Source organism: Aegilops tauschii, chromosome 2, assembly GCF_002575655.3.
Source record: "Aegilops tauschii subsp. strangulata cultivar AL8/78 chromosome 2, Aet v6.0, whole genome shotgun sequence".
Taxonomy (NCBI): domain Eukaryota; kingdom Viridiplantae; phylum Streptophyta; class Magnoliopsida; order Poales; family Poaceae; genus Aegilops; species Aegilops tauschii.
Genome location: NC_053036.3, coordinates 512555988 through 512582306, shown reverse-complemented (window position 1 = coordinate 512582306; position 26319 = coordinate 512555988). Strand labels below are relative to the sequence as shown.

At 44.0% G+C, this 26319-nt stretch overlaps 1 protein-coding gene across 1 annotated transcript; it reads right to left on the bottom strand.

The window, feature by feature from the left end:
• Window positions 1-1515: 1515 nt before the first annotated feature.
• LOC109738990 (cytochrome P450 87A3) lies at window positions 1516-5590 on the bottom strand. Its single transcript, XM_020298077.4, has 8 exons — window positions 4911-5590; window positions 4663-4812; window positions 4081-4332; window positions 3881-3970; window positions 3392-3470; window positions 3174-3280; window positions 2167-2297; window positions 1516-2049 (listed from the first exon to the last, which is right to left on the bottom strand). The coding sequence occupies exons 1-8, from the start codon at window positions 5535-5537 to the stop codon at window positions 1959-1961; spliced, it is 1527 nt and encodes a 508-aa protein (XP_020153666.1). The 5' UTR covers window positions 5538-5590; the 3' UTR covers window positions 1516-1958.
• Window positions 5591-26319: the final 20729 nt, after the last annotated feature.

Sequence of the window (26319 nt, the reverse complement as noted above, 5' to 3'; positions counted from 1 at the left end):
CACAACACGTACGGAGGACCGGTCAGTCTATCGCGGCCTCGTCCAAGAGATCAAAGGACTAGCTGCCGGTGCTGAAAGAGAGGTTTCTTTTATTTCTTGTTCTCGATCACAGAATAAATGTAGCCATGAACTTGCCTCTTATGGGCGTAGGACCCCAAGGACCGCGGTGTGGTTCCTCTCGGGGATCGAGTCGGTTGTACGTTTGGCCGAGGCTGAGAAGCCGCCCTAAGTAATGAGAAATCTCCCCCCCCCCCCCCCCCCCCCCCCAAAAAAAGAAACCAAACAAAACCGCATTCTCTTGGACAGTCTCGCTTTGATTCAAAGTTTGGTGTGTTTGTTGTGTCGGATCCGGTGGTTTTCCTAGGCGGCATGGTTCAGTTCCAATTCAGTTGTCTTGATAGCATCTTGTCGGATGTGGTGTCTCCTGTTTTCATGCTCGGCTTCGGGTTGGTGGCTTTTCCCGCCGCCATCTCGGTCAGCGGCGGAGCCAGAAAAATTCTATCGGGGGGCCAAGTGCTCTTAAAACTGATTGGGGAGGGCCAAACCTTTGAAAAATTGATTCTTATCAGCAAATTATCACTAATTTTGCACTGATCATGAGCAGATATGCAGAAAATACATAATGTTGGGGGGTGGTCATTTTTTATCTTATGACTTGCTTGTAAGGGGTTTTCTTCACCACCTTGTATCAGTTCGGCCATTTGTGCTTTATATATAAAGCGGAACGAAATTTGTTGCGAGAGATTTGATTCGAAGTTCTGAACATGACTTCGATCTGTATCGGAACAATTACGTACTACACATAACTCAGTCTCATAAATCTCAAGAACGATTTAGAAACCCAGTATATTCCACATAGAGTATTTCGGAACAACTCTTACACCACTCAAACTGCATTGCACGCGGTGTGTTATTTCCTGGCCGCGGCTTGATCGAACGCCCGCAAGATCCAAATAAAAACCTTCTGGAAGCAAGAGGGGGCATCCGCCAACGGAAAGTTCAGTGTTGCCTGTTGCGTACCCGCTGACTGACGGCCGGCTTACTCATTGCCCGGTCATGCCAGCGAGCGATCGGACGCGCTTGGGCTGAGCTGCTCGGCAGCAAAATCTCAATCCTGCGATTTTGTTCCTGCGGCCGAGATCTTGTCCCCGGCATGTCCACAGAAAGCTTCTCTTGATCACATCTGCCCCAACTAGCACGCCATTATTCAGAAGCCTCTGGAGACCATCAGTTTTAAATCCCCCTTGCGCTATCTACGCCTCCCGGTGTGCGAGCAAAATTTAAGCGCAGGGACAGCAAAGCGCAGAGGACACCAACATGTTTGAAGGTTTTGAGTTGGAAAAGGTGTCATTCAGAGATCAAGTTGGCTTCTGGGTCTCAGTTGCTTGCATGGAATGGCGACCCGAGGCTGCTCTGTCAGGTAACAGCTAGATTCCCATTGTCCATGACACGCTAATTTCAGTTTTAAAATCTGCAGAGAATTCCTGGCTTTTCAATTATTAAGTTTGGCTCTCAACCACGCCATGCGACATATCGGCATTGTAACAGTTACCGGTGCTCCTGCCCTGAGGGCTAGGCTGTTTGGGACATTATTAGCCTCTCCTCTCTGTCTGAACAAGCTGAGAACAACTGGAGCTCTCAGGCATGGCTCCACGAGAACAGTTTCATGCACACAGTTAATATGCTCTCTTTCTCATTTGAGATGTATGGGATTGATTTACACACAACACATGGATAGATGACTAACCACATGGAAAACGAACAGCCAAAAGTACAAAAAACCCATTCTGGATCCATGAGAGGTGGTACCCGGCAATATGACTGTAGTTATAACTAGGAATGTGTATCCTACCACTAGACTAAGTATATGGTTTTCCATCCTAAAATGTGATCTTTTGCAGGAACAATCTTGTGTTTAACTGCAACCACTAAACTGTCGAGATATCATCAAAAAAGGGTCAGTTCTTAGGGAAGAGCTGGATGTCAAAGCCATCCGGGAAGCCGAGGCCCGGCGTCCGGACTATGTTCCCTCCTTTTACTGTCTTCCATCTGAACATGAGAAAGATACAGTTGTTCAGATTTTGCCTGTTCACAGCTTATAAGGTAGAAAGAGTTGAAGAAAGCTTGCTATATTTACTTATTATAAAAGAGGGGACAAAATTTTACCTGTATTTCGTAACAAGATTGTGAATGAATGTTGCCATCAAGACCTTGGTGAGATCGGTTCCGACGCAGAACCGAAGCCCGCCTCCGAACGCCATGAAATGCTTCGTTCCGCCGGTGATTTCAGGTTTGTCCTGTTCAGCAAAGACCAAATCAGTATCCATGTTTCGATGTGGATTTTTTTCTGATTAATATCACGAAATGATTTATTTATCTTTGCAGTGCGCCGCACTTTAAGTACTAGCACATCTCACACAATCTTGGAGGTGCCAGAGAATCTTATTTACTCGACAATGCCAATTTAGACTCTATCACCTAGCAGGATACAGTGAACTTGGTACCGCATCCGTAGATACATGTCCTAGATTGGCAAGGCAGCTCTCTGTTTGAAGATTTTGCCTTTGTACTTTGTTATATTTCATTCTGTCCTTTTACTGGAAAATGGTGAAATGGCACATGAGGTTCTATCTACCTACCGGATTGAGATATTGTCAGTCTAGAACCCTGAACCCCGAACATGAAAATAAACAATGGCCAGAAACCAATGTGGATCTTTTTACTTGTTGTTCATAGACATAGGCATGTACTACTGCATCTGTTGCCATTTTGACCTCCTTGTTAAACTACTAGTCAGGGAAGTTTCGGCGATGGTTCGGCTTCACATCCTGCATGGGCAGCAACAACCGAAATCGTTCCTGATCTCGGTAGCCAAGTTTGGTCTCGGGATCAGAACCCTGATATCTTATACTAATACCCTTGTTAATAATTGGAACTCTGCAGTTGATTAGAGTACTGTTTTCCTGCGATTTCTGCTTTAATGGCGAGAATATATGCGAGTTCGTTGCGCAGGTTAGATCATGGCGCCTCCTACTTCCTAGGTACTGTAGCTCCAAACAACAGGACAGGAACAAACTGAACGACCAGGCACCATGACTTGAACCGCCATCATCAACCGGAAAGAAGCAGAATGCTATGGTTTCTGAGAGATGAGATGAAGATCGAGGACGAACCTGCCACCTCCATGGGTTGAACGCCAGCGGATCTTCGTATATGTCAGGGTTTAGGTGCACCGCCGGCGGACACACCATGATACCCCATCCCGCTGGAACCGTGTAGCCTGCGCCGAAGGTGGCAAACACAACACGGAGTTAAGAAGATTCGCCGCAACTTGCTAACAGAGGACCTGGTCTGAAAAGAAGAGATGCCATGCATGTGATCGTCGTCCTACCTTTGATCTCAACGTCTTGCAAGGCCTTCCGGAAAATCCCCGGCACGATGTTGGCGAGTCTGACGATCTCCATGATGACCTTCAGGATGGAAATTGAGGGACAGGGGCGTCAGTTTCAGAAATTCAGAGTTCAGAAATGATTTTTTACTCTTTTTGTCCGTTTTTTCTACCTTATTACTTGCATATGGTGAGATTAAACAGGCTTGTTCAAGAAAGTTCTTGTAACTAACTAAGACCATCTATCTATCTATCTATCAGCATCGGAGATTGGGACTTGGTTAAACAATTGGGAAACACAAACTCTGAAGCTGCAGAGGTGTAGCCTGCAGCGTTGGGACCCCAAGATTCTTGTGCTACTAATAACTTGCAACTGGCCACTCGTTTAATCCCATTATTAGCATCTCAAGATGTTGTTACTATCCAACAAGGCAACTTGTATAGTTGCACTATCTAAGCTAGCTAGGGTGCATCAATCCAGGCTAGGCTCACCTGAGCTGTGAAGGTCATCGACTTGTACTCGGCCCACGTGATCGCGGCATCTGGGTCCTCCCTGTTCCTCACGATCGCTTCGTGTTCCTCCTGTTCACGTGCTCTCTCCGTCAGTGTCTGCTTCATTTCCAGTCAAATGGAAAGAAATTTGCCTGGCTAATTATCTCATTAGCTCTGTGGCAGTGGCAGAGAACACTTACCGTTAGCGCGTCGACGACTCTGGGGTTCTCGGTGAGCAGCTTGACGCCGAGGGTGAGGGCGAGCGCCGTGGTCTCGAAGCTGGCGAAGAGGAGCACGAACATGAGGTCCAGCGCGATGGTCTCCGTCAGAAGCGGCTTCTCCCTCCTCAGTTCCTGGATCACGTGGTCGAAGAAGTCCTCGCACTTCCTCTCCGGATCCGCCATTCTCTCCTGCATCATGCCCTTGAGCACCTTCATCGCTTTCTTCCTCCCCTGCACCACCGCAAATTTATTTAAAAAAAAGGATCCCCGTACAGTACACTCTCTGTCAATCAAGCAGGGAACTGAATTTGATGGAAATGTATATATCTTCCTTGAGGTTTAAGGAGTGCATGTGCGCAGCCATATATATCTTGACAAGTACATCTGTGCGTGCTCATTAATTTAGTGGCTGGCTTCACATGTACCCACTGTTGACAACAGGTGCAATTTGAAGCTATACTTTTGTGCAACTATGCTACTGTAGATTAATTCACAGCTGCTGCTAGCTGCGGAAGAGAGACAGAGGTGCCGGGGGAAATGAAATGTGTGGCGTGGGCATACCTCCATGCATTCGTGATAGGCCGTGCCGGGAATGTTGAGGGGGAACGAGATCAGGCCGCGAATGAACGCCGTGAAATTCTCCCGCAGGCTCTCCGAGGACTTGGTCGGCTCGTAGCCGATCAGCTTCTTGGCAGTAAGATCAAATATCATCTGAAAGAGAAAAGAAAGAACCTGCATTAGCCATCTACGCCCCGAGCAGACCGCGGACTGGATCATTTGGCGCGTGGTGATCGATCATTCGGTCTTACAGTGGAGAGCCCGTCTTTGATGTCGACACAGGGCTGCGCCGCCCACGCGGCGAGGCTGCCGCGGCAGGCGGCGTCGGTCTCGGCGAGGAGCACCGCCTTGAGGTTCTCCTGGCCGTAGAGGCGGAGCACGAGGGTCTTGAGGTACTTGTAGATGAAGCCGTGCAGGGAGCCGACGTTGTCGCGGCCGAAGATCTCGGTGAAGGTGTCCGGGTACCAGCTCTCGAACAGCTTCCCCTCGTTCTGGAACACGTAGTGGTTCACGTCCGGGTCGGCCGACACCACCACCGGCCGCCCCACGATGCTCGTCTTGAACATGCTCCCGTACCTCTTCACCCTGTCCCGGACGAAGGGGGAGAGGCCGCAGGTCGGGTTGGGGGCGAAGAACTGCAGCGTCTCGCCGATGATGGGGATGCCCATGGATCCCGGCGGGAGCGTGCCGGCGCATTTGGGGTGGCGCCACCTGTACACCCAATGGATGAGGGCGACGATGGCGGCCAATGCCGCGCCCCGGAGGGCTATATAGGCCATGGCAGCCATGGCCTCGAGGAAGATGGTGCTATATATTCTTGGGGACAGCGGGATGGTGGCGGTGATGCGGAGAGAAGCTAGCTCAAGATATGGCTGCATGTGGGAAGCGAAGGGAGCAGGAAGCTAGCAAAGCCAAGGAGGAGGAGACAGAGGGGTTCTGTGTGGGTTTGTGAGGAGTATGAGCTAGAGAAGATTGCCTTATATAAGGGTTGTAAAGGTATTTAATCACCATCTTTGAAGGCACTGTCTCTTAGACAAGGGAGCGAAGACAAATTGCATTTGCCCCCTTTACCGTTTGTAATTTACGTATGAGCCCCTTTTCATCTCACTGATATCGTCCAATTACGGCGTCTTGATGCAGTTCAGCATCAACAATGTTTTAGCCTCATTATTTAGTCACTGCCTGAGCTTGATTGTAGTAGTAAAAGAAATAGTTATTCATCGTTTTTTTTGGCATGACCCTTCATTCTCGATTCGACTATCTCGTGATCATGGACTCGGAATACTTATCACATGCAAGGATGATATGAGATGTTGCCGTTTAATTTTAAGACATGTCATGCTCTCTTCTTTTCTTCTTGAAAATTCATCGCATGATCTTTATATTACAGGGGACCAAAAATATGGTTTTATCTCAAGCCTTCGCCCATGCAACTCCGAAGGATCTCCGCACACTCGCTTGAAGCATGTTGTTGTTGCACATCCATCGCCACCATTGGGGACAACCTCAAGTTTTCTCCCCATGGTGGCGGGGCTTCTCCTCCCTTGCCTTGGTCAAGGTCATTGCCCTCTCATCTCCGGGCTTCTCCTGCCTTGCCTTGGTCGAGGTCATTGTCCTCTTGTCTCTTGTGCGACATAATCTAACCTTCAGGCTATGATAGCTAGTTGATCCAGTATGCCAGATATGGCATTGTTGGTTCATGCATTGTACCCTCTAGGATGGAAAATCCTTTATTGACATTCACTTGGTAGATCATGCAACATTAAAATGTGTCTGCCATCTTCTTCTGAAGGTCGACGATGCTTTCAAATATGAAGATGGTGACTTGCTTTTGAGCATGTTTTCGTTCAACTTTCACCAGTGGAACACCTGTCATTCATGGGTAGTGTCTTAGGTAAGTTTCATCACTTCCTTCCTAGTGGTCACTGTTAGTTATGTTGTCATTGGGGACATCTTGCATTAGACCTAAATAACAATTATTATATAGTGCATCGGCATATGAGTATGCTAGGGATTGAACTTTTTTTCCAAGCACTTGTTTGCAAGACTATATGATTACTCTATTGCCCTTCTAAGAAATTAGAGATGAGGGTGAGATTATTTTAAGCAATCTCACTATGTTGAGAAGGCCTTGGGGCCAATTTGGCTTTATAGACAACAAGCCTTCTTCAACAACTTATGATCCCATTGTGATAGGTAGTAAGAACAAGAAAGAAGTGAGAGATCAATTAAAATACTCTCAAATTATCGGTTCACCCATGTAATTAGCTAGAGTAACAAGACCTGATATCTCTTTTGTAGCGAGCAGATTGCGAAGCTTCATGTCAAACCTGGTGATGATCATTGTCATGCACATGAATTCACTATTCAGGGTATCTTGCCATGCTTAAAGGATATAGTAATTCGAACTGGAGTTTCTGATGTCGATGTGCCTTATGCCACAAGTGGTATGTTTTTACTCATGGAGGTGGCATCGTGTCATGGAGATCTTGTAAGTAGAGCATATTGATGAGATCAACCGTGGAAGTCTAACTTACTTCTTTAAATACAACCACTGTCGAGGCACAGTGGTTGCGTGAGCTCTTGATAGACTTCCACGTGGTTGAAAAACTAGTTTTGAGTATTCTTATGAATCACAATTCTAAGGATAATGAAAATTCCTCAAGATACGTGAAGAGACGTTCGAAGTTTGTCAATAAATTGAGAAACTCTGCAGTAATAACTATTACATACATTCAAATAGACAAAAAGATGTCATATCCATATACAATGAAACTACCATGATATGTGATAGATAATGCATCAAGGGAGATGGCCATGAGATCCATATGTGTAACACCATAGTAGTAACCTAGCTTCTGTGACCGAGATTCGTGAATTAGGATGTGGTAAAAACAAGCTATTGGTCAAGAGAGGAGACTAATCCTCCCTAGGTGAAGATGCACAACTCTCAGAGTTGTAAGGCAAGTTGGCAACATGGTTTAGTTTGTTTTATTTGGCTATGTTTAGTGAAGATGTTGTCCTACATAGCATTCTTGATATAACACACATATATGAGTCTGGTTGTTAAAGTCGTAGTCTATGAAACTTGGGTGATCTCTAGTAAGCTCATGGAGAGACCCGGGAGTACAATGAATATGCTCCACCTGCGGGGTACACTACTGGTAGCCAGGTGCTAGCTATGACTTTGAGTGAAAGCTATTCGCACAAAACCTACACTTCAAGGCATAGTCCATTCCTCAACTTTTGATGGATGTAGCTTAAAGATCTAGGCGGAAGTTCAACTTAATAGTCTCTGTTGAAACACTAGTAATTAAGCAAGTACCGAGAACATGCAAATCTCAAAATGGACATTTGAAATATGGTGGGGGGTTGCTGGAATTAATGGGCTTGGCCCATGTGCATTTTCAATGATCCCCTACATAAATCTTGAAGGCCCATATGTGGAAAGAGGTTGAGGTGTAATTTTTAGTACCACCCCAAAAGTGGAGGTGGTGTGAGACCAACTTTTATAGCGAAGTCTCCCCACTACACTTAATGGTTGGGATGATAGGAGAAAGAGAACACCACACGCGCACACACAATATGCGCGTAAATGGTCCACCGAAATGCGGCTAGTGGGGCACAACTTTCTTGTGCCTTTTTCGGAACCTCTCACCCTTGTGAAACTACAGTGGGAAAGGGTGAATTAGGTTTTTGGGAAGTGCTACGGGGACTTCTCACGTTCATCATCATGGGTCGTCTTCCTTCCAAGCGAGGCGACGTCACACACTACTGTCTCTGCAGCCAGCAGCTTCATGTCACCAACATCATAATCGACAACATTGCTTTTGCAGTAGCCACAGTTACTTCATCTACAAACGATGAGTATGTGCGCCATGATCTGACCTAATCTTTAATTATGGTTATTGTTGCATGTGCGATGCTGTTGTTTACGCTATTTAAGCGCATCTAGTATGCTTGGCATATAACATGCTGATTGTTGCTTTCATCATGATTTATATTCTAGAATTATTCACGAAATTGCCTAACTTTCCAACTTGGTACACTCTTTTGTTCACAAGCTCAGCCCATGAAATCAATTGTTAGTGTGTTTCTTTGATAAAATTGCCCTGCTTTTAATTGTTTAGTCAAAACAATCTTAGCCCGAAGCTTTAAAAGATACAATCATTTTCTTAGTGTCAACCAATTCGACACGAAACTTGACTAGATTCAGTCCATACATCTGTGTGTTGAGAAAAACCTAGCGCTTCGGTGAATAAAATGAAGATTCATAGGCCATCGGCATTGTGGCAGGCTGGATGATATTGAGCTCCCTCATGAGGCGACTTATGAATCGTCATTTCGCACTAAGTTTTCCTCAACGGTAAGATGATGGCATTGGCCTGGCCAAGTCCAACGCCTGAATGATTAGCGGTGTACAAAAATGCCAAATTTGGTTAAATTTACCAGGTACGATCATTTTATATTAAACTTTCAACACATAGTCAATTTTATCACTTGTAAGTTTTTGCATTCTCATTGTCCTTTGGAGCACAAGATTTTTGTGTCCAAAGGATACACAGGGGAAGCCTTGCCAACCCCTGAGGTTTGTCCACCTTGACTCAAAATTCCAGATCCGCCGCTATAGCCAGACGCCTCAAACCTTCTCTCATACGTCCGCGGACGCGTCCGGTCAGTGACCGAACAGGAGAGAGAAGGAAAAAAGTTACCCTACCAGACCCCTTATATCATCCCTATACGTTCGGGCTATCCGCGAACCCTCATATTGGGGACAAATGTAGGGAGGATATGAGAGCTGGCGGACGCGCCCGGTCAGTCCGTCATGTTGGGCGCGGCCCCACTCCAGACCATCTTTTCTCTTTCTTTATTCATTCTTTTCTTTCTCCTTTTTCATCTCCACCAATCACGTGCAAGGGACCGGACATATGAGGAAGAAAACGAGAAGTATGGCTGCACGGACGGACAAATATGAGCTTAAAACAGACACATCCAATCACTGACCGGGCGCGTCCGCGGGGGTTTAGGGGTTCATATACGCTAAGTCCGGTTGTAGATGCTCTTAGCCTTTTTTTCAAAAACGAAAAGGAAAATAATAATAATGTGAAGTTCCTACGAGCCATCGCAAAAAAAAAAGCAGATCCACCATGAATTCGAGCAGTACTGGAGATAGCTTGACTGTTAGATATAATCATACGGGGGCATTTCTAGGATTTTAATTGTGTGAAAGGACGACCGCACAATATTCCGTTTCTCTTGGGCACACGGGTTTGCGGCGAAGCTACTGTGCTGATGGGTTCCGCTGGGCGCCCCCATTGGCTGTTGAGAGCTGGCTTTGTTGGTTAAGAAATTCCTAGAGGAAGACACACAGCCAAGTGTTGCCCCTTGCCCGGTATGTCGCCAGACCATGGATTATTCTGCTATATCATTCTCTAGTGACAGACGATGCCTTTGCTGATTTGTTTACGCAGAGCGTGGGTTATCAGTGTACTACCTTTCCTGGCTGCATCGAGAGTGAGATTTCCGCTTTTCGGCCTCAACTCCAAGTGAAATGGAATTACTTGAAGCTAGTGAAATGATATTCTCGAAAAAGAAAATAATATATTCAGATATCTTGCACTTGCAGACCATCAGAAATGCAGTATACATACAAAGTACTACCTCTGTACCACGGCTTATATTTTGGTACAGAGGGAGTAGATTATATACACTTGGACATCCTTAGTAGGCATCGAAGAAATTGAAATTTTATTTTTCGTGATTCGTGGCCTACGTGCTTATCACAAGACAAATGGGTTGAATATTCACCGGCAGGCCAAGCTGGGAAGGGTACCTTTTTGGGATCCAACAGTTCAACAGCTTTGTGAACCCTAACAGAACGTTTCTTTCTTTTCTTGGCTGTAGAAATATGTTTCTCAATCTAAGCTCTTATTACTTTATGCTTCATTAGTGACAGTATACTACTCGACCAGCTAGCAGGACATACGCTTTTTCTGCAACTATAATATCCACATTGCTAGCCTGAATCCAGCCCAGAAGGACGGAATATATCATCTTCCTGGAAGCACCAGGAAGCGGTCCCGAACACTGCATCCAACGCGTAAATTCGTCAGATGTGACAAAGAGATTCGACATGGCTGGTGATGTCTGTGCTTGTCCATCCGTTCCCTGAATTTTATACATGAGCTGATGAGCTTTTCCATCTGATGCTCTTGCTAACTGAAAGTAGGCTACACGAAAGTGCAGCTTTTAGGGCAGTTTATTTACAACAGGAGGAGACTAGGAAAGTGCCATTTCGTACATCAATTGTCTGAACTTTTTGGAGCATGTGTTCGAGTTCAGTGAGGAGAGCAGCAAGAGTGCGGACAGTTTTCGTGTAGTTGCTGGAATATTTTCTTTTCGAACAAACACATCAAAATGCTCGCTATATTTATTTTTCCTCTTTCATGTTTTTCAGGTAGTCTTTTAGGCAGTGGGCACGAGCTGCTCCCAATCAATGCATGGACATGCAGCTCGCAACATGCGTACGTGTTCCTGGACGCTTGCAGTATGGGTACAGAGTGGGCGCACACGTACAACACAAGTGGCCCCATACCGTCCGTACGTGAGTAACATGACAAACAGCGAAACATAAGAAATGGGCTTCTCCACGGGTACTAATCAATTGTGAAGAATGAGATCCAAATAATGGGGTGGAGCGCAGCTAGGTTACATGTGGATTGAAGAGCCATCAGTATTAACACAGTGGATAAACAATAACAAAAAGAGTTTGTACTGGCTCCGTGGTGATGTGTTGGGGACGTAGGCGTGCAATTGCTCCGGAGGGATGTGTTGGGGCTGATGACGGATGATGTCTTTGGGTGTGTTTTTTCTTGTTGGGGCGTTACTGAGGGGATCCGACACCTCTTCCAACTTCAAGGTCTTGTCTCCCGATGAAAATTATGATTCGTTTGTGGTGTCGTTACTTTGTTGGAAGCATTGCCTTAGAGTCAAGTCTTGTGATGGGAGCACCGTGTCTGTGCTGGTGTGGCTGGTCGGTAGCGGGCAACAACATGGTGAGCATGAAGTCAGTGGTGGCGCATTCATGTGAGACTAGTCACTTGGTTGGCGTTGGTGTGCGGCTGGAGCATCTTCCACATGCGAGGAGTGTCGAATGAGCCATGTTAGTCGTCCTCATGGGATCAGAGTGACATATGTCCATCTCCTTCGAACATGTAGTTCCTCTTCGGTGTTGACAAGGTTGGCAAATATGCTTGTGGCAAACCAGATCATACGACAGTGTAGTGTGTACTTTGTTAGTAGTGTTAGCAATACTCGAGTGTCCGCCCGAGTGTGTTGTGTGGTGTCGATCTTACTATCGTTTGCATGTATTCTGGTGCTTTAAACCTAGTTTTTGCTAGGTGTGGATGCCGTTGTCAGGCTTTCTCTCGATTTTTCTCAATAAATCGAGCAACATGGATCGTTGTAGGGATTTATCGTCTCCTTCTTTACAATGAATATAACAACTCTCTAGCATAATGTTAATGTTTATCTGGTGTCAGCACTCTCTTGCATATCTTTTGTGGCTTCCCGAGTTCCAATTGCAACATCTGAGAAAACAGAAGTTCCAAACTACAACACCATTATGATCTTCTACGATAAAGTGCCTCTAGGTCAACACACACACAACACACACACACACACACACACACACGCGCGCGCGTGCGCGCACACACACACGCACGCACGCACGCACACACAACACGCTACATCATTTTCACGCCTCACCACATCATATTAACATTTGATCATAAGTTCCTCCAATGATGAACTCATTATCCCTAATGGTCCCACAATATTGATGCCTTAGATCAATTTGGGAGAGACCTTGACGACTCCAGAGGCCCCAAAACCCTAGCCAAAGTTTTCACATATTACATCCCTCTTTGTTGCATGTGCTATCAAAGGTGGAAGGGTGGCAGAGGACTTCATAATGATGTAGCGTGTTGCAGTGATGCTGCATGGGGTGGCCTGCACGTGACGTAGTGACTATGGGATGGACTACTGAAGTGAATCAACAGAGGATCCATGGTGCTAGCTCATGAAACTCAGGTGTCGACATAGGTTGTTCGCGAGTGCGGGTTTTGGTGTCCTCACACCTGGATCAACCAGGTCCGCCATAGGAACACACGGTGGTGTGGCCATGGTGGAGGCCATGTTCGCTCTAGTCAATACCCAAATGTCGTTGCCAATGTCTAGTAAAAGCATGGGGTTTCGTATTGTTCCATCGAGTGGCTTTTCGGTGGCACTAGCAACCGCCAATGGATGCTCCAAGAATCTGGCGGCGACGAGCATCCTCATTGATGGTGATGGACATCCCTTGGCATTGTTCGATACCTCATGTACATTGGCATGTAAGGTTAAGTGAACATTTCCACGTCTGAGCTATGCGCGCGAGCGGCTGCCATTGTGTGGTGTCTAGTTCTCAAATTTACGTATAGGAGTTTCAAGTACATTTGTCGATGAAAGCGAACATCTATCTTATCTTATGCCACCACTCTAGCTTTACTTTGCGAAAGATGTGAGATTGAGTTCAAGTTTTGCTTGAGGACACGCAAGTGTCTAAGCTTGGGGCGCTAATATGTGCATTTTGCATCACAATTTTAGATGACAACCATTCTACTTTTATGCCTTTTCAACTATCTTTGCACCAATTTAATTGTGGTTTATCTTAAAATGCAGAGAATTCAAGATTTTATTCCCTGAGAGGCTATCAGGCTGGAAAATGGACCTACATGAAGTACCTTGCCAGAGCTCCAAAAAAATAAAATATTTTTTTCCCAGAGTAATGAACCAGGAGCCAAAAGGAGGTACCAGGGTGTGCCCGGGGGCCCAGGCGCATCGGGGCATCCACGGGAGGCCCCTAGTGAACTCCCAGACCTTTTTAGGTCCATCCCGAGGAGTTTTGTCCATATCTAATTTTCCCAGATTTTTTGGCCATCACTCCGATGTGGAAACCTTGTTCTTCCTTTGGAGGCTGTTTCTGGCCAGATCTGGCCCTACGGCCGGGGAATTTGATGCCATCTTTATCGTCATCTTCAACACATCAAGGGAATCGTCTTCATCCAATCCATATTAATCGTCTCCATCATTCACATCACCAACTCCATTCCCATCTCATCATTTTTGTATCAATCTTTTATAGTTTGAATCACCGTTGCACTTGTGGTTGATAATTGTTGTCATAATAGTTGATGCCTCATGATCGACTGGTGAAAGATAATTATTTTTAGATTGCTATTAATATCATTATCATACTGAACATGATTGCCATGATGTGTTGTGAGTAGTTCCCTTGTGCTCTTGATGATATGGGAGAAAGCTAGTTGTCAAGTGCCATATTCATTTGCAGAAAAGGTTGTTGTTTAATCATGTTGTAGTGTAATTCTCTAATGGTGTTATGCGAATGTCGTCTTCATGGCACTTCACATATATGGGGCTAGAGAAGAGCATTTTGCATAATAAGTTTAGGATGGGAGGTCGGAGTGACAAATACTACCATTCCTTGAATTTATAAGTTGTGACATAAGGGGTGAACAGGGACCCTAGAGGAAGTTACAACTATGGTTGTGTGTTTACCTTAATACTACCTCTGTAAACTAATATAAGATTGTTAAGATCACTACTTTAGTGATCTAAACAATCTTTATTAGTTTACGGAGGGAGTAAATCTTAGTACTTGTGTTAATTCTGCGAGAACAATCATAAGTACGTGTAGTCAATGGTCTTTGGCACACATCATGTTATGATCTACCCCTACAAAATTGAAAAGAAACAACAATCAATGCAAGTGATATGTGGAAATTGACAACTATGTCATTATTCCTCCATCCTCAAGAATATTTGATTATCATAAGTAATACAACCGGCTTCACTTGGCACTATCAAGGACTAGGTTACTTGTTGCACTCTTTTACTTTTTATTGTAGTTCACAATCCATTGCTCAATCACGCCCACAAAACAAAAACTCAATACATCTTTTAGTACTTGCAGTGAAAGCTTGCTATTTTTGCATTTATCATTTCCTTCAGCTCCCACTACAAAAAAGTACACTTCCGTGATGATACGTGTTTGTCACAGTAGGTCATGTTTTCTGTCATGCATGTACATCCATGATGATTTTATGACAGAATCAAGATAGTCATACCTGTGCTGTCATAGAAGTGTTCCATGACATTACCAAAATTATCATCACAGAAGTGTTCACTTCCATGACGATAAATGCCGCATCATGGAAGTGCTTTCATCAAGGGTGACCGACACGTGGCATCCATCGTAACGGGTCGCCGTTAAGCTATCGGGTCCGGTTTTGGATCCGATAACCCGCTAACAGCCACGACCAATGCCGATTTTCCACGTGTAAAATTTTTATTGGCCGATGGAACCACATGTCAGCTCCGCGTTGGCACAGGTGTCACTCATCCAATGGGCGAGATGCGTCTATGATATGTTGACACGTGGACCAGCCCAACAGTGGCCCATTCAGGTTAAAAGGCCGGGCGTGTCAAAATAAGCGGGCCGACCCATTAGCGGCCTACTTGAGTCAGGCCCATTTACAAGCACGGCCCATACAAGATACACAGAATCGGCCCATCAAAGGCCCATTCTAGATTTGACAATTTCCAACCCATCATCAGTTTTAGCCCGTTAACGGCCCGCTACCTCTTTGGGCCCAATTGCGGCCCGAGCTTCTTTTGGCCTATTAGCAGCCCATCGTCAGTTCTAGCCTGTTAACGACCCGGAACGTCTTTCAGCCTTTTCTTGGCCCATTCTGCAGTTGGGCCAATTCTAGCCCACTGTGACTTTAGGCTTGTCCTCGGCCCATTCGGTAAATGGGCCAACTCCTAGCTCATTTTGTCTCTCGGCCTGTTAACGGCCCGCACAATAGTTGGGCCTTTGACTTTAGGTCCATTAGGGGCCCACGTTCCGCAGGGCATCATTTCAGCCCAACGCGACTTTCAGCCTGTTAAAAGCCTAGTTTACAAATTGGGCCTCCTCCGGCCCATAACACTTTCGGCCTCTTACTGGTCCGTAAAGTAAAAGGGCCGAGACAAAATTCACATGTATTTCGGCCTACTAGAGGCCCGCGGGCCATTTCCATTTATACGCCCCTATTGAGCTTTTGGCCTGTTAACGGCCTGCTAAGAGCCGTTGTTACGGTGGGCCACATCATTTGGGATCCACTTAATATTATTTTGACCAGCCCAATTAAGGCCCACTTTGACTACACATGTTTGTTCGTTTGTATGGCGTCCAGGACATGTTTGGGCATGTTGGCCCCCGTTTCAACAATATAGCATATTCAAGAATTATCCTACTCTATGCTATCGCCTCTAAAAAACATACACTATACAATAAAAAGACTAAGGCATAGAAACGTAGAATAATCCTACACTATACAATAAAGAAATTACAGCCAAATATACCCACTGGGAATTATAGTTCGGCACGAGTGATAATAAAGCGTACACAAACAGCAAATTACATACACTGGACAAATAAAGCTCATACATCATGGACACGCATCAACAGAACTTACCATTTGAAGTATAATCTCTTCAGAAAATAGGATTGGCCGGATTCAGATAGCACAAATTTTAGTCTGCAAAATCTCCAATTCCTTCGTGGTTACCTCAGTGTCTTGTTTCATTTTTTTGACTCCTGCATCTAATACGTGCATGTCCAGTCTCAACTTGTTGATTGTACGTTGAGAATCATATACACGTTGTCTTGCCACCTCTAGTTGATGCTCAAGAACATCAGCACATTCCAATTCCAATCCATAATCATATGGTAACGGCCATGCCGCACTGCTCGCAGATCTTTGTGTTAATGTCACTTCATCCTGAAATGTTTCTGTAAGTACACATGACTAGGGTAAAAATATAGTTACAACAGTGAAGCGAGCAAGACAGACTATTTTGTACATGGAAAAACAGGACTAACAATAATGTTACACGTCATGAAGCATAAGCAGGCGATATTTTAAAAATTATAAAAATGGTAGTCTGTGCAGTCTGCATACAGAAATCTCTCTTAGCTCACCAGAGGAACATGATGTTGGGGCCAAATCCAAAACACAGACAAGTTACAAATTTAGATAGCACATTGCGTATAAGTAAGCAAGCAGTTGGCCATTCTGTAGCTCAATTAAAGTCTTAGGGAGCGTAATGCACAGCAGAGGGATTCATACAAACCTACTATAGCAAACAAAACTATGCAATCATTAGCCTAGTATAAACTAGATTGTGAGCCTCATGCAGTAATAGTTGGTTAATAGACTTCAAAGCTTCAGGCACACTTCGCCAGAGTAATTAAATGGTAAGGCCTTTAATTATCTCAACTAATAGTTATACAAGTACCCAACATCAGGCATCATTGTTTGGGCATCTCATTAACTTAGGACAAATAAAGCAATTGAAAAGAGCAAATTAACTATGCCTGAAACAAACAAGGAATTGAACTGTTGAGTTGGATACAGTGACTTACCTTAACTGGTTGAACAGGCTCAGCACTGCTCCTACTTATCTTGCAAGGCTCCTTCCTAACATCTTTACTTATAAATCCTCAATCTTATCTTCATTGCACGCCCTCTGCAAGGTGACACAAACTAGTTACTCGCATCCTTGGAAGATAAATATGCATACTTTCCAGTCTGTGAATGCTACCTCTTGAGCATGCGTTGGTTTTCCCTTGAAGAGGAAAGGGTGATGCAACAAAGTAGCGTAAGTATTTCCCTCAGTTTTGAGAACCAAGGTATCAATCCAGTAGGAGACAACGCACAAGTCACCTAGTACCTGCACAAACAATCAAGAACCTCGAACCAACGCGATAAAGGGGTTCTCAATCTCTTCACGGTCACTCGCAAAAGTGAGATCTAATAAAAATAGTAAAGTAAATATTTTTGGTATTTTTGTTGTATAGATTGGAAAGTAAAGATTGCAAAATAGTAAACAAGATGCGATGTAAATAAAAGAGATGCAATATAATAAGAAAGAGACCCGGGGGCCATAGGTTTCACTAGTGGCTTCTCTCAAGATAGCATGTATTACGGTGGGTGAACAAATTACTGTCGAGCAATTGATAGAAAAGCGCATAGTTATGAGAATATCTAAGGCAATAATCATGAATATAGGCATCACGTCCGTGTCAAGTAGACCTAAACGATTGTGCATCTACTACTATTACTCCACACATCGACCGCTATCCAGCTTGCATCTAGAGTATTAAGTTCATAAGAATAGAGTAACACATTAAGCAAGATGACATGATGTAGAGGGATAAACTCAAGCAATACGATATAAAACCCATCTTTTTATCCTCGATGGCAACAATACAATACGTGCCTTGCTGCCGCTACTGTCACTGGGAAAGGACACCGCAAGATTGAACCCAAAGCTAAGCACTTCTCCCATTGCAAGAAAGATCAATCTAGTAGGCCAAACTAAACCGATAATTCGAAGAGACTTGCAAAGATATCAAATCATGCATATAAGAATTCAGAGAAGAACCAAATAATATTCATAGATAATATTGTTCATAAATCCACAATTCATCGGGTCTCGGCAAACACACCGCAAAAGAGTATTACATCAAATAGATCTCCAAGAACATCGAGGAGAACTTTGTATTGAGAATCAGAGAGAGAGAAGACGCCATCTAGCTAATAACTATGGACCCGAAGGTCTGTGGTAAACTACTCACACTTCATCGGAGAGGCAATGGTGTTGATGTAGATGCCCTCCGTGATCGATTCCCCCTCCTGCCTCGTGGCCGTCTCGTGGCGTTCCAGACTTCAACTCCAAGTCTTCTGGTTTGCTTTCGGTCCAAGAAAGATCATCGCGAAGGTTTCATTCCATTTGGACTTCGTTTGGTATTCCTTTTCTGCGAAACTCTAAAATAGGCAAAAAAAAACAGAAACTGGCACTGGGCCTTCGGTTAATAGGTTAGTCCCAAAAATAATATAAAAGAGCATATTAAAGCCCATTAAACATACAAAACAGATAATATAATAGCATGGAACAATCAAAAATTATAGATACGTTGGAGACGTATCAAGCATCCCCAAGCTTAATTCCCGCTCGTCCTTGAGTAGGTAAATGATAAAAACAGAATTTTTGATGTGGAATGCTATCTAACATAATTATCAATGTAATTTTCTTTATTGTGGAATGAATGTTCAGATCCGAAAGATTCAAGACAAAAGTTTAATATTGACATAAAAATAATAATACTTCAAGCATACTAACAAAGTAATCATGTCTTCTCAAAATAACATGGCCAAAGAAAGTCCATCCCTACAAAATCATATAGTTTGGCTATGCTCCATCTTCTTCACACAAAATGTTCAAATCATGCACAATCCCGATGACAAGCCAAGCAATTGTTTCATACTTTAGTATTCTCAAACTTTTTCAACTTTCACGCAATACATGAGCGTGAGCCATGGACATAGCACTATAGGTGGAATAGAATGGTGGTTGTGGAGAAGACAAAAAATAGGAAGATGGTCTCACATCAACTAGGCGTATTAATGGGCTATGGAGATGCCCATCAATAGATATCAATGTGAGTGAGTAGGGATTGCCAAGCAATGGATGCACTAGAGCTATAAATGTATGAAAGCTCAACAAAAAGAAACTAAGTGGGTGTGCATCCAACTTGCTTGCTCACGAAGACCTAGGGCATTTTGAGGAAGCCCATCATTGGAATATACAAGCCAAGTTCTATACTGAAAATTCCCACTAGTATATGAAAGTGACAAAATAAGAGACTCTCTATCATGAAGATCATGGTGCTACTTTGAAGCACAAGTGTGGAAAAGGATAATAGCATTGTCCCTTCTCTCTTCTTCTCTCATCATTTTTTGTTTGGCTTCTTTGGCCTCTTTCTTTCATTGGCTTCGTTGGCCTCTTTTTTTATTTCCTCACACGGGACAATGCTCTAATAATGATGATCATCACACTTCTATTTATTTACAACTCAAGGATTACAACTCGATACTTAGAACAAAATATGACTCTATAAGAATGCCTCCGGAGGTGTACCGGGATGTGCAATGAATCAAGAGTGACATGTATGAAAAATTATGAATGGTGGCTTTGCCACAAATACGATGTCAACTACATGATCATGCAAGGCAATATGACAATGATGAAGCGTGTCATAATAAACAGAACGGTGGAAAGTTGCATGGCAATGTATCTCGGAATGGCTATGGAAATGCCAAAATAGGTAGGTATGGTGGCTGTTTTGAGGAAGGTAAATGGTGGGTTTATGGTACCGGCGAAAGTTGCGCGGTACTAGAGAGGCTAGCAATGGTAGAAGGGTGAGAGTGCGTATAATCCATGGACTCAACATTAGTCATAAAGAACTCACATACTTGTTGCAAAAATCTACAAGTCATCAAAACCAAGCACTACGCACATGATCCTAGGGGGATAGATTGGTAGGAAAATGAAGGAAATATTCCCTAGAGGCAATAATAAATTTATTATTTATTTCCTCATATCATGATAAATGATTATTATTCATGCTAGAATTGTATTAACCGGAAACATAATACATGTGTGAATACATAGACAAACATAGTGTCACTAGTATGCCTCTACTTGACTAGCTCGTTAATCGAGGATGGTTGAGTTTCCTAGCCATGGACATGAGTTGTCATTTGATTAACGGGATCACATCATTAGGAGAATGATGTGATTGACTTGACCCATTCCGTTAGCTTAGCACTTGATCGTTTAGTATGTTGCTATTGCTTTCTTCATGACTTATACATGTTCCTATGACTATGAGATTATGCAACTCCCGTTTACCGGAGGAACACTTTGTGTGCTACCAAACATCACAAGTAACTGGGTGATTATAAAGGTGCTCTACAGGTCTCTCCGAAGGTACTTGTTGAGTTGGCGTATTTCGAGATTAGGATTTGTCACTCCGATTGTCAGAGAGGTATCTCTGGGCCCTCTTGGTAATGCACATCACTATAAGCCTTGAGCGCAATGTGACTAATGAGTTAGTTGCGGGATGATGTATTACGGAACGAGTAAAGAGACTTGCTGTAACAAGATTGAACTAGGTATTGAGATACCGACGATCGAATCTCGGGCAAGTAACATACCAATGACAAAGGGAACAACATATGTTGTTATGCGGTTTGACCGGTAAAGATCTTCGTAGAATATATAGGAGCCAATATGAGCATCCAGGTTCCGCTATTGGTTATTGGCCGGAGACGTGTCTCGGTCATTTCTACATAGTTCTCGAACCCGTAGGTCCGCACGCTTAAAGTTCGGTGACGATCGGTATTATGAGTTTTTGTGTTTTGATGTACCAAAGGTAGTTCGGAGTCCCGGATATGATCACGGACATGACGAGGAGTCTCGAAATGGTCGAGACATAAAGATCGATATATTGGACGACTTTATTCGGACACCAGAAGTGTTCCGGGTGGTTTCGGAGAAAACCAGAGTGTCGGAGGGTTACCGGAACCCCCCCAGGAGAAATAATGGGCCTTATAGGCCTTAGTGGAGAGAGAGAGGGCTGGCCTAGGGCAGGCCGCGCGCCCCTCCCCCTCTGGTCCGAATTGGACTAGGAGAAGGGGGGCTGCGCCCCTCTTTCCTTCAACCTCTCCTCCTTCCTTTCCCCCTCCTAGTAGGAGTAGGAAAGAGGGGAGTCCTACTCCTACTAGGAGGAGGACTCCTCCTCCTGGCGCGCCCACAAGCGGCCGGCCGGCCTCCCGCTTGCTCCTTTATATACGGGGGCAGGGGGGCACCTCTAGACACACAAGTTGATCTGTTGATCTCTCCCAGCCGTGTGCGGTGCCCCCTCCACCATATTCCACCTCGGTCATATCGTAGCGGTGCTTAGGCGAAGCCCTGCGTCGGTAGCAACATCATCACCGTCATTACGCCATCGTGTTGACGGAACTCTCCCATGAAGCTCTGCAGGATCGGAGTTCACGGGACGTCATCGAGCTGAACGTGTGCTGAACTCGGAGGTGCCGTACATTCGGTACTTGGATCGGTCGGATCGTGAAGATGTACGACTACATCAACCGTGTTGTGCTAACGCTTCCGCTTTCGGTCTATGAGGGTACATGGACACACTCTCCCCTCTCGATGCTATGCATCACCATGATCCTACGTGTGCGTAGGAATTTTTTTGAAATTACTACGTTCCCCAACAGTGGCATCCGAGCCAGGTTTTATGCGTAGATGTTATATGCACGAGTAGAACACAAGTGAGTTGTGGGCGATACAAGTCATACTGCTTACCAGCATGTCATACTTTGGTTCGGCGGTATTGTTGGATGAAGCGGCCCAGACCGACATTACGCGTACGCTTACGCGAGACTGGTTCTACCGACGTGCTTTGCACATAGGTGGCTGGCGGGTGTCAGTTTCTCCAACTTTAGTTGAACCGAGTGTGGCTACGCCCGGTCCTTGAGAAGGTTAAAACAACACTAACTTGACGAACTATCATTGTGGTTTTCATGCGTAGGTAAGAACGGTTCTTGCTAAGACCGTAGCAGCCACGTAAAACTTGCAACAACAAAGTAGAGGACGTCTAACTTGTTTTTGCAGGGCATGTTGTGATGTGATATGGTCAAGGCATGATGCTATATTTTATTGTATGAGATGATCATGTTTTGTAACCGAGTTATCGGCAACTGGCAGGAGCCATATGGTTGTCGCTTTATTGTATGCAATGCAATCGCCCTGTAATTTCTTTACTTTATCACTAAGCGGTAGAGATAGTCGTAGAAGCAATAGTTGGCGAGACGACAACGATGCTACAATGGAGATCAAGGTGTCGCGCTGGTGACGATGGTGATCATGACGGTGCTTCGGAGATGGAGATCACAAGCACAAGATGATGATGGCCATATCATATCACTTATATTGATTGCATGTGATGTTTATCCTTTATGCATCTTATTTTGCTTTGATTGACAGTAGCATTATAAGATGACCTCTCACTAAATTTCAAGATAAAAGTGTTCTCCCTGAGTATGCACCGTTGCCAAAGTTCGTCGTGCCGAGACACCACGTGATGATCGGGTGTGATAAGCTCTACGTTCATCTACAACGGGTGCAAGCCAGTTTTGCACACGCAGAATACTCGGGTTAAACTTGACGAGCCTAGCATATGCAGATATGGCCTCGGAACACTAAGACCGAAAGGTCGAGCGTGAATCATATAGTAGATATGATCAACATAGTGATGTTCACCATTTAAAACTACTCCATCTCACGTGATGATCGGACATCGTTTAGTTGATTTGGATCACGTGATCACTTAGATGATTAGAGGGATGTCTATCTAAGTGGGAGTTCTTAAGTAATATGATTAATTGAACTTAAATTTATCATGAACTTAGTACCTGATAGTATTTTGCTTGTCTATGTTGTTGTAGATAGATGGCCCGTGCTGTTGTTCCGTTAAATTTTAATGCGTTCCTTGAGAAAGAAAAGTTGAAAGATGATGGTAGCAATTACACGGACTGGGTCCGTAACTTGAGGATTATCCTCATTGCTGCACAGAAGAATTACGTCCTGGAAGCACCGCTGGGTGCCAGGCCTGCTGCAGATGCAACTGACGACGTTAAGAACGTCTAGCAGAGCAAAGCTGATGACTACTCGATAGTTCAGTGTGCCATGCTTTACGGCTTAGAACCGGGACTTCAACGACGTTTTGAACGTCATGGAGCATATGAGATGTTCCAGGAGTTGAAGTTAATATTTCAAGCAAATGCCCGGATTGAGAGATATGAAGTCTCCAATAAGTTCTACAGCTGCAAGATGGAGGAGAATAGTTCTGTCAGTGAACATATACTCAAAATGTCTGGGTATAACAATCACTTGATTCAACTGGGAGTTAATCTTCCGGATGATAGTGTCATTGACAGAATTCTTCAATCACTGCCACCAAGCTACAAGAGCTTCGTGATGAACTATAATATGCAAGGGATGGATAAGACAATTCCCGAGCTCTTCGCAATGCTGAAGGCTGCAGAGGTAGAAATCAAGAAGGAGCATCAAGTGTTGATGGTCAACAAGACCACCAGTTTCAAGAAAAAGGGTAAAGGGAAGAAGAAGGGGAACTTCAAGAAGAACGGCAAACAAGTTGCTGCTCAGAGAAGAAACCCAAGTCTGGACCTAAGCCCGAGACTGAGTGCTTCTACTGCAAGCAGACTGGTCACTGGAAGCAGAACTTCCCCAAGTATTTGGCGGATAAGAAGGATGGCAAGGTAACAAAGGTATATGTGATATACATGTTATTGATGTGTACCTTACTAGAGCTCGCAGTAGCACCTGGGTATTTGATACTGGTTCTGTTGCTAATATTTGCAACTCGAAACAGGGACTACGGATTAAGCGAAGACTGGCTAAGGACGAGGTGACGATGCGCGTGGGAAATGGTTCTAAAGTCGATGTGATCGCCGTCGGCACGCTACCTCTACATCTACCTTCGGGATTAGTTTCAGACCTAAATAATTGTTATTTGGTGCCAACGTTGAGCATGAACATTATATATGGATCTTGTTTGATGCGAGACGGTTATTCATTTAAATCTGAGAATAATGGTTGTTCTATTTATATGAGTAATATCTTTTATGGTCATGCACCCTTGAAGAGTGGTCTATTTTTGTTAAATCTCGATAGTAGTGATACACATATTCATAATGTTGAAGCCAAAAGATGCAGAGTTGATAACGATAGTGCAACTTATTTGTGGCACTGCGTTTGGGTCATATTGGTGTAAAGCGCATGAAGAAACTCCATACTGATGGACTTTTGGAATCACTTGATTATGAATCACTTGGTACTTGCGAACCATGCCTTATGGGCAAGATGACTAAAATGCTGTTCTCCGGAACAATGGAGCGAGCAACAGATTTGTTGGAGATCATACATACTGATGTATGTGGTCCGATGAATATTGAGGCTCGCGGCGGGTATCGTTATTTTCTCACCTTCACAGATGATTTGAGCAGATATGGGTATATCTACTTAATGAAACATAAGTCTGAAATATTTGAAAAGTTCAAAGAATTTCAGAGTGAAGTGGAAAATCATCGTAACAAGAAAATAAAGTTTCTTCGATCTGATCGTGGAGGAGAATATTTGAGTTACGAGTTTGGTCTACATTTGAAACAATGCGGAATTGTTTCGCAACACACGCCACCCGGAACACCACAGCGTAATGGTGTGTCCGAACGTCGTAATCGTACTTTACTAGTTATGGTGCGATCTATGATGTCTCTTACTGATTTACCGCTATCGTTTTGGGGTTATGCTTTAGAGACGACTGCTTTCACGTTAAATAGGGCACCATCGAAATTCGTTGAGATGACGCCTTATGAACTGTGGTTTGGCAAGAAACCAAAGTTGTCGTTTCTTAAAGTTTGGGGCTGTGATGCTTATGTGAAAAAGCTTCAACCTGATAAGCTCGAACCCAAATCGAAGAAATGTGTCTTCATAGGATACCCAAAGGAAACTGTTGGGTACACCTTCTATCACAGATCCGAAGGCAAGACATTCGTTGCTAAGAATGGATCCTTTCTAGAGAAGGAGTTTCTCTCGAAAGAAATGAGTGGGAGGAAAGTAGAACTTGATGAGGTAACTGTACCTGCGCCGTTATTGGAAAGTAGTTCATCACATAAATCTGTTTCCGTGACTCCTACACCAATTAGTGAGGAAGCTAATGATGATGATCATATAACTTCAGATCAAGTCACTACCGAACCTCGTAGGTCAACCAGAGTAAGATCCGCACCAGAGTGGTACGGTAATCCTATTCTGGAGGTCATGTTACTTGACCAAGGAGAACCTACGAACTATGAAGAAGCGATGGTGAGCCCAGATTCCGCAAAATGGCTTGAGGCCATGAAATCTGAGATGGGATCCATGTATGAGAACAAAGTGTGGACTTTGGTTGACTTGCCCAATGATCGGCAAGCCATAGAGAATAAATGGATCTTCAAGAAGAAGACTGACGCTGACGGTAATGTTACTGTCTACAAAGCTCGACTTGTTGCAAAAGGTTTTCGACAAGTTCAAGGAGTTGACTACGATGAGACTTTCTCACCCGTAGCGATGCTTAAGTCTATCCGAATCATGTTAGCAATTGCCGCATTTTATGATTATGAAATTCGGCAAATGGATGTCAAAACTGCATTCCTGAATGGATTTCTGGAAGAAGAGTTGTATATGATGCAACCGGAAGGTTTTGTCGATCCAAAGGGAGCTAACAAAGTGTGCAAGCTCCAGCGATCCATTTATGGACTGGTGCAAGCCTCTCGGAGTTGGAATAAATGTTTTGATAGTGTGATCAAAGCATATGGTTTTATACACACTTTTGGAGAAGCCCGTATTTACAAGAAAGTGAGTGGGAGCTCTGTAGCATTTCTAATATTATATGTGGATGACATATTACTGACTGGAAATGATATATAATTTCTGGATAGCATAAAAGGTTACTTGAATAAAAGTTTTTCAATGAAAGACCTCGGTGAAGCTTCTTACATATTGGGCATCAAGATCTATAGAGATAGATCAAGACGCTTGATAGGACTTTCACAAAGCACATACCATGACAAAGTTTTGAAA

What these genes read in the sequence shown, in the direction of transcription:
- LOC109738990 (XM_020298077.4), bottom strand. Translation starts at nt 5,537, where the DNA reads ATGCAGCCATATCTTGAGCTAGCTTCTCTCCGCATCACCGCCACCATC. An exon ending in CCTATCACGAATGCATGGAG is followed by an intron (nt 4,333 to 4,662) that starts GTATGCCCACGC and finishes GCGGTGGTGCAG; the next exon opens with GGGAGGAAGAAAGCGATGAA. An exon ending in AATCTTGTTACGAAATACAG is followed by an intron (nt 2,050 to 2,166) that starts GTAAAATTTTGT and finishes TCTCATGTTCAG; the next exon opens with ATGGAAGACAGTAAAAGGAG.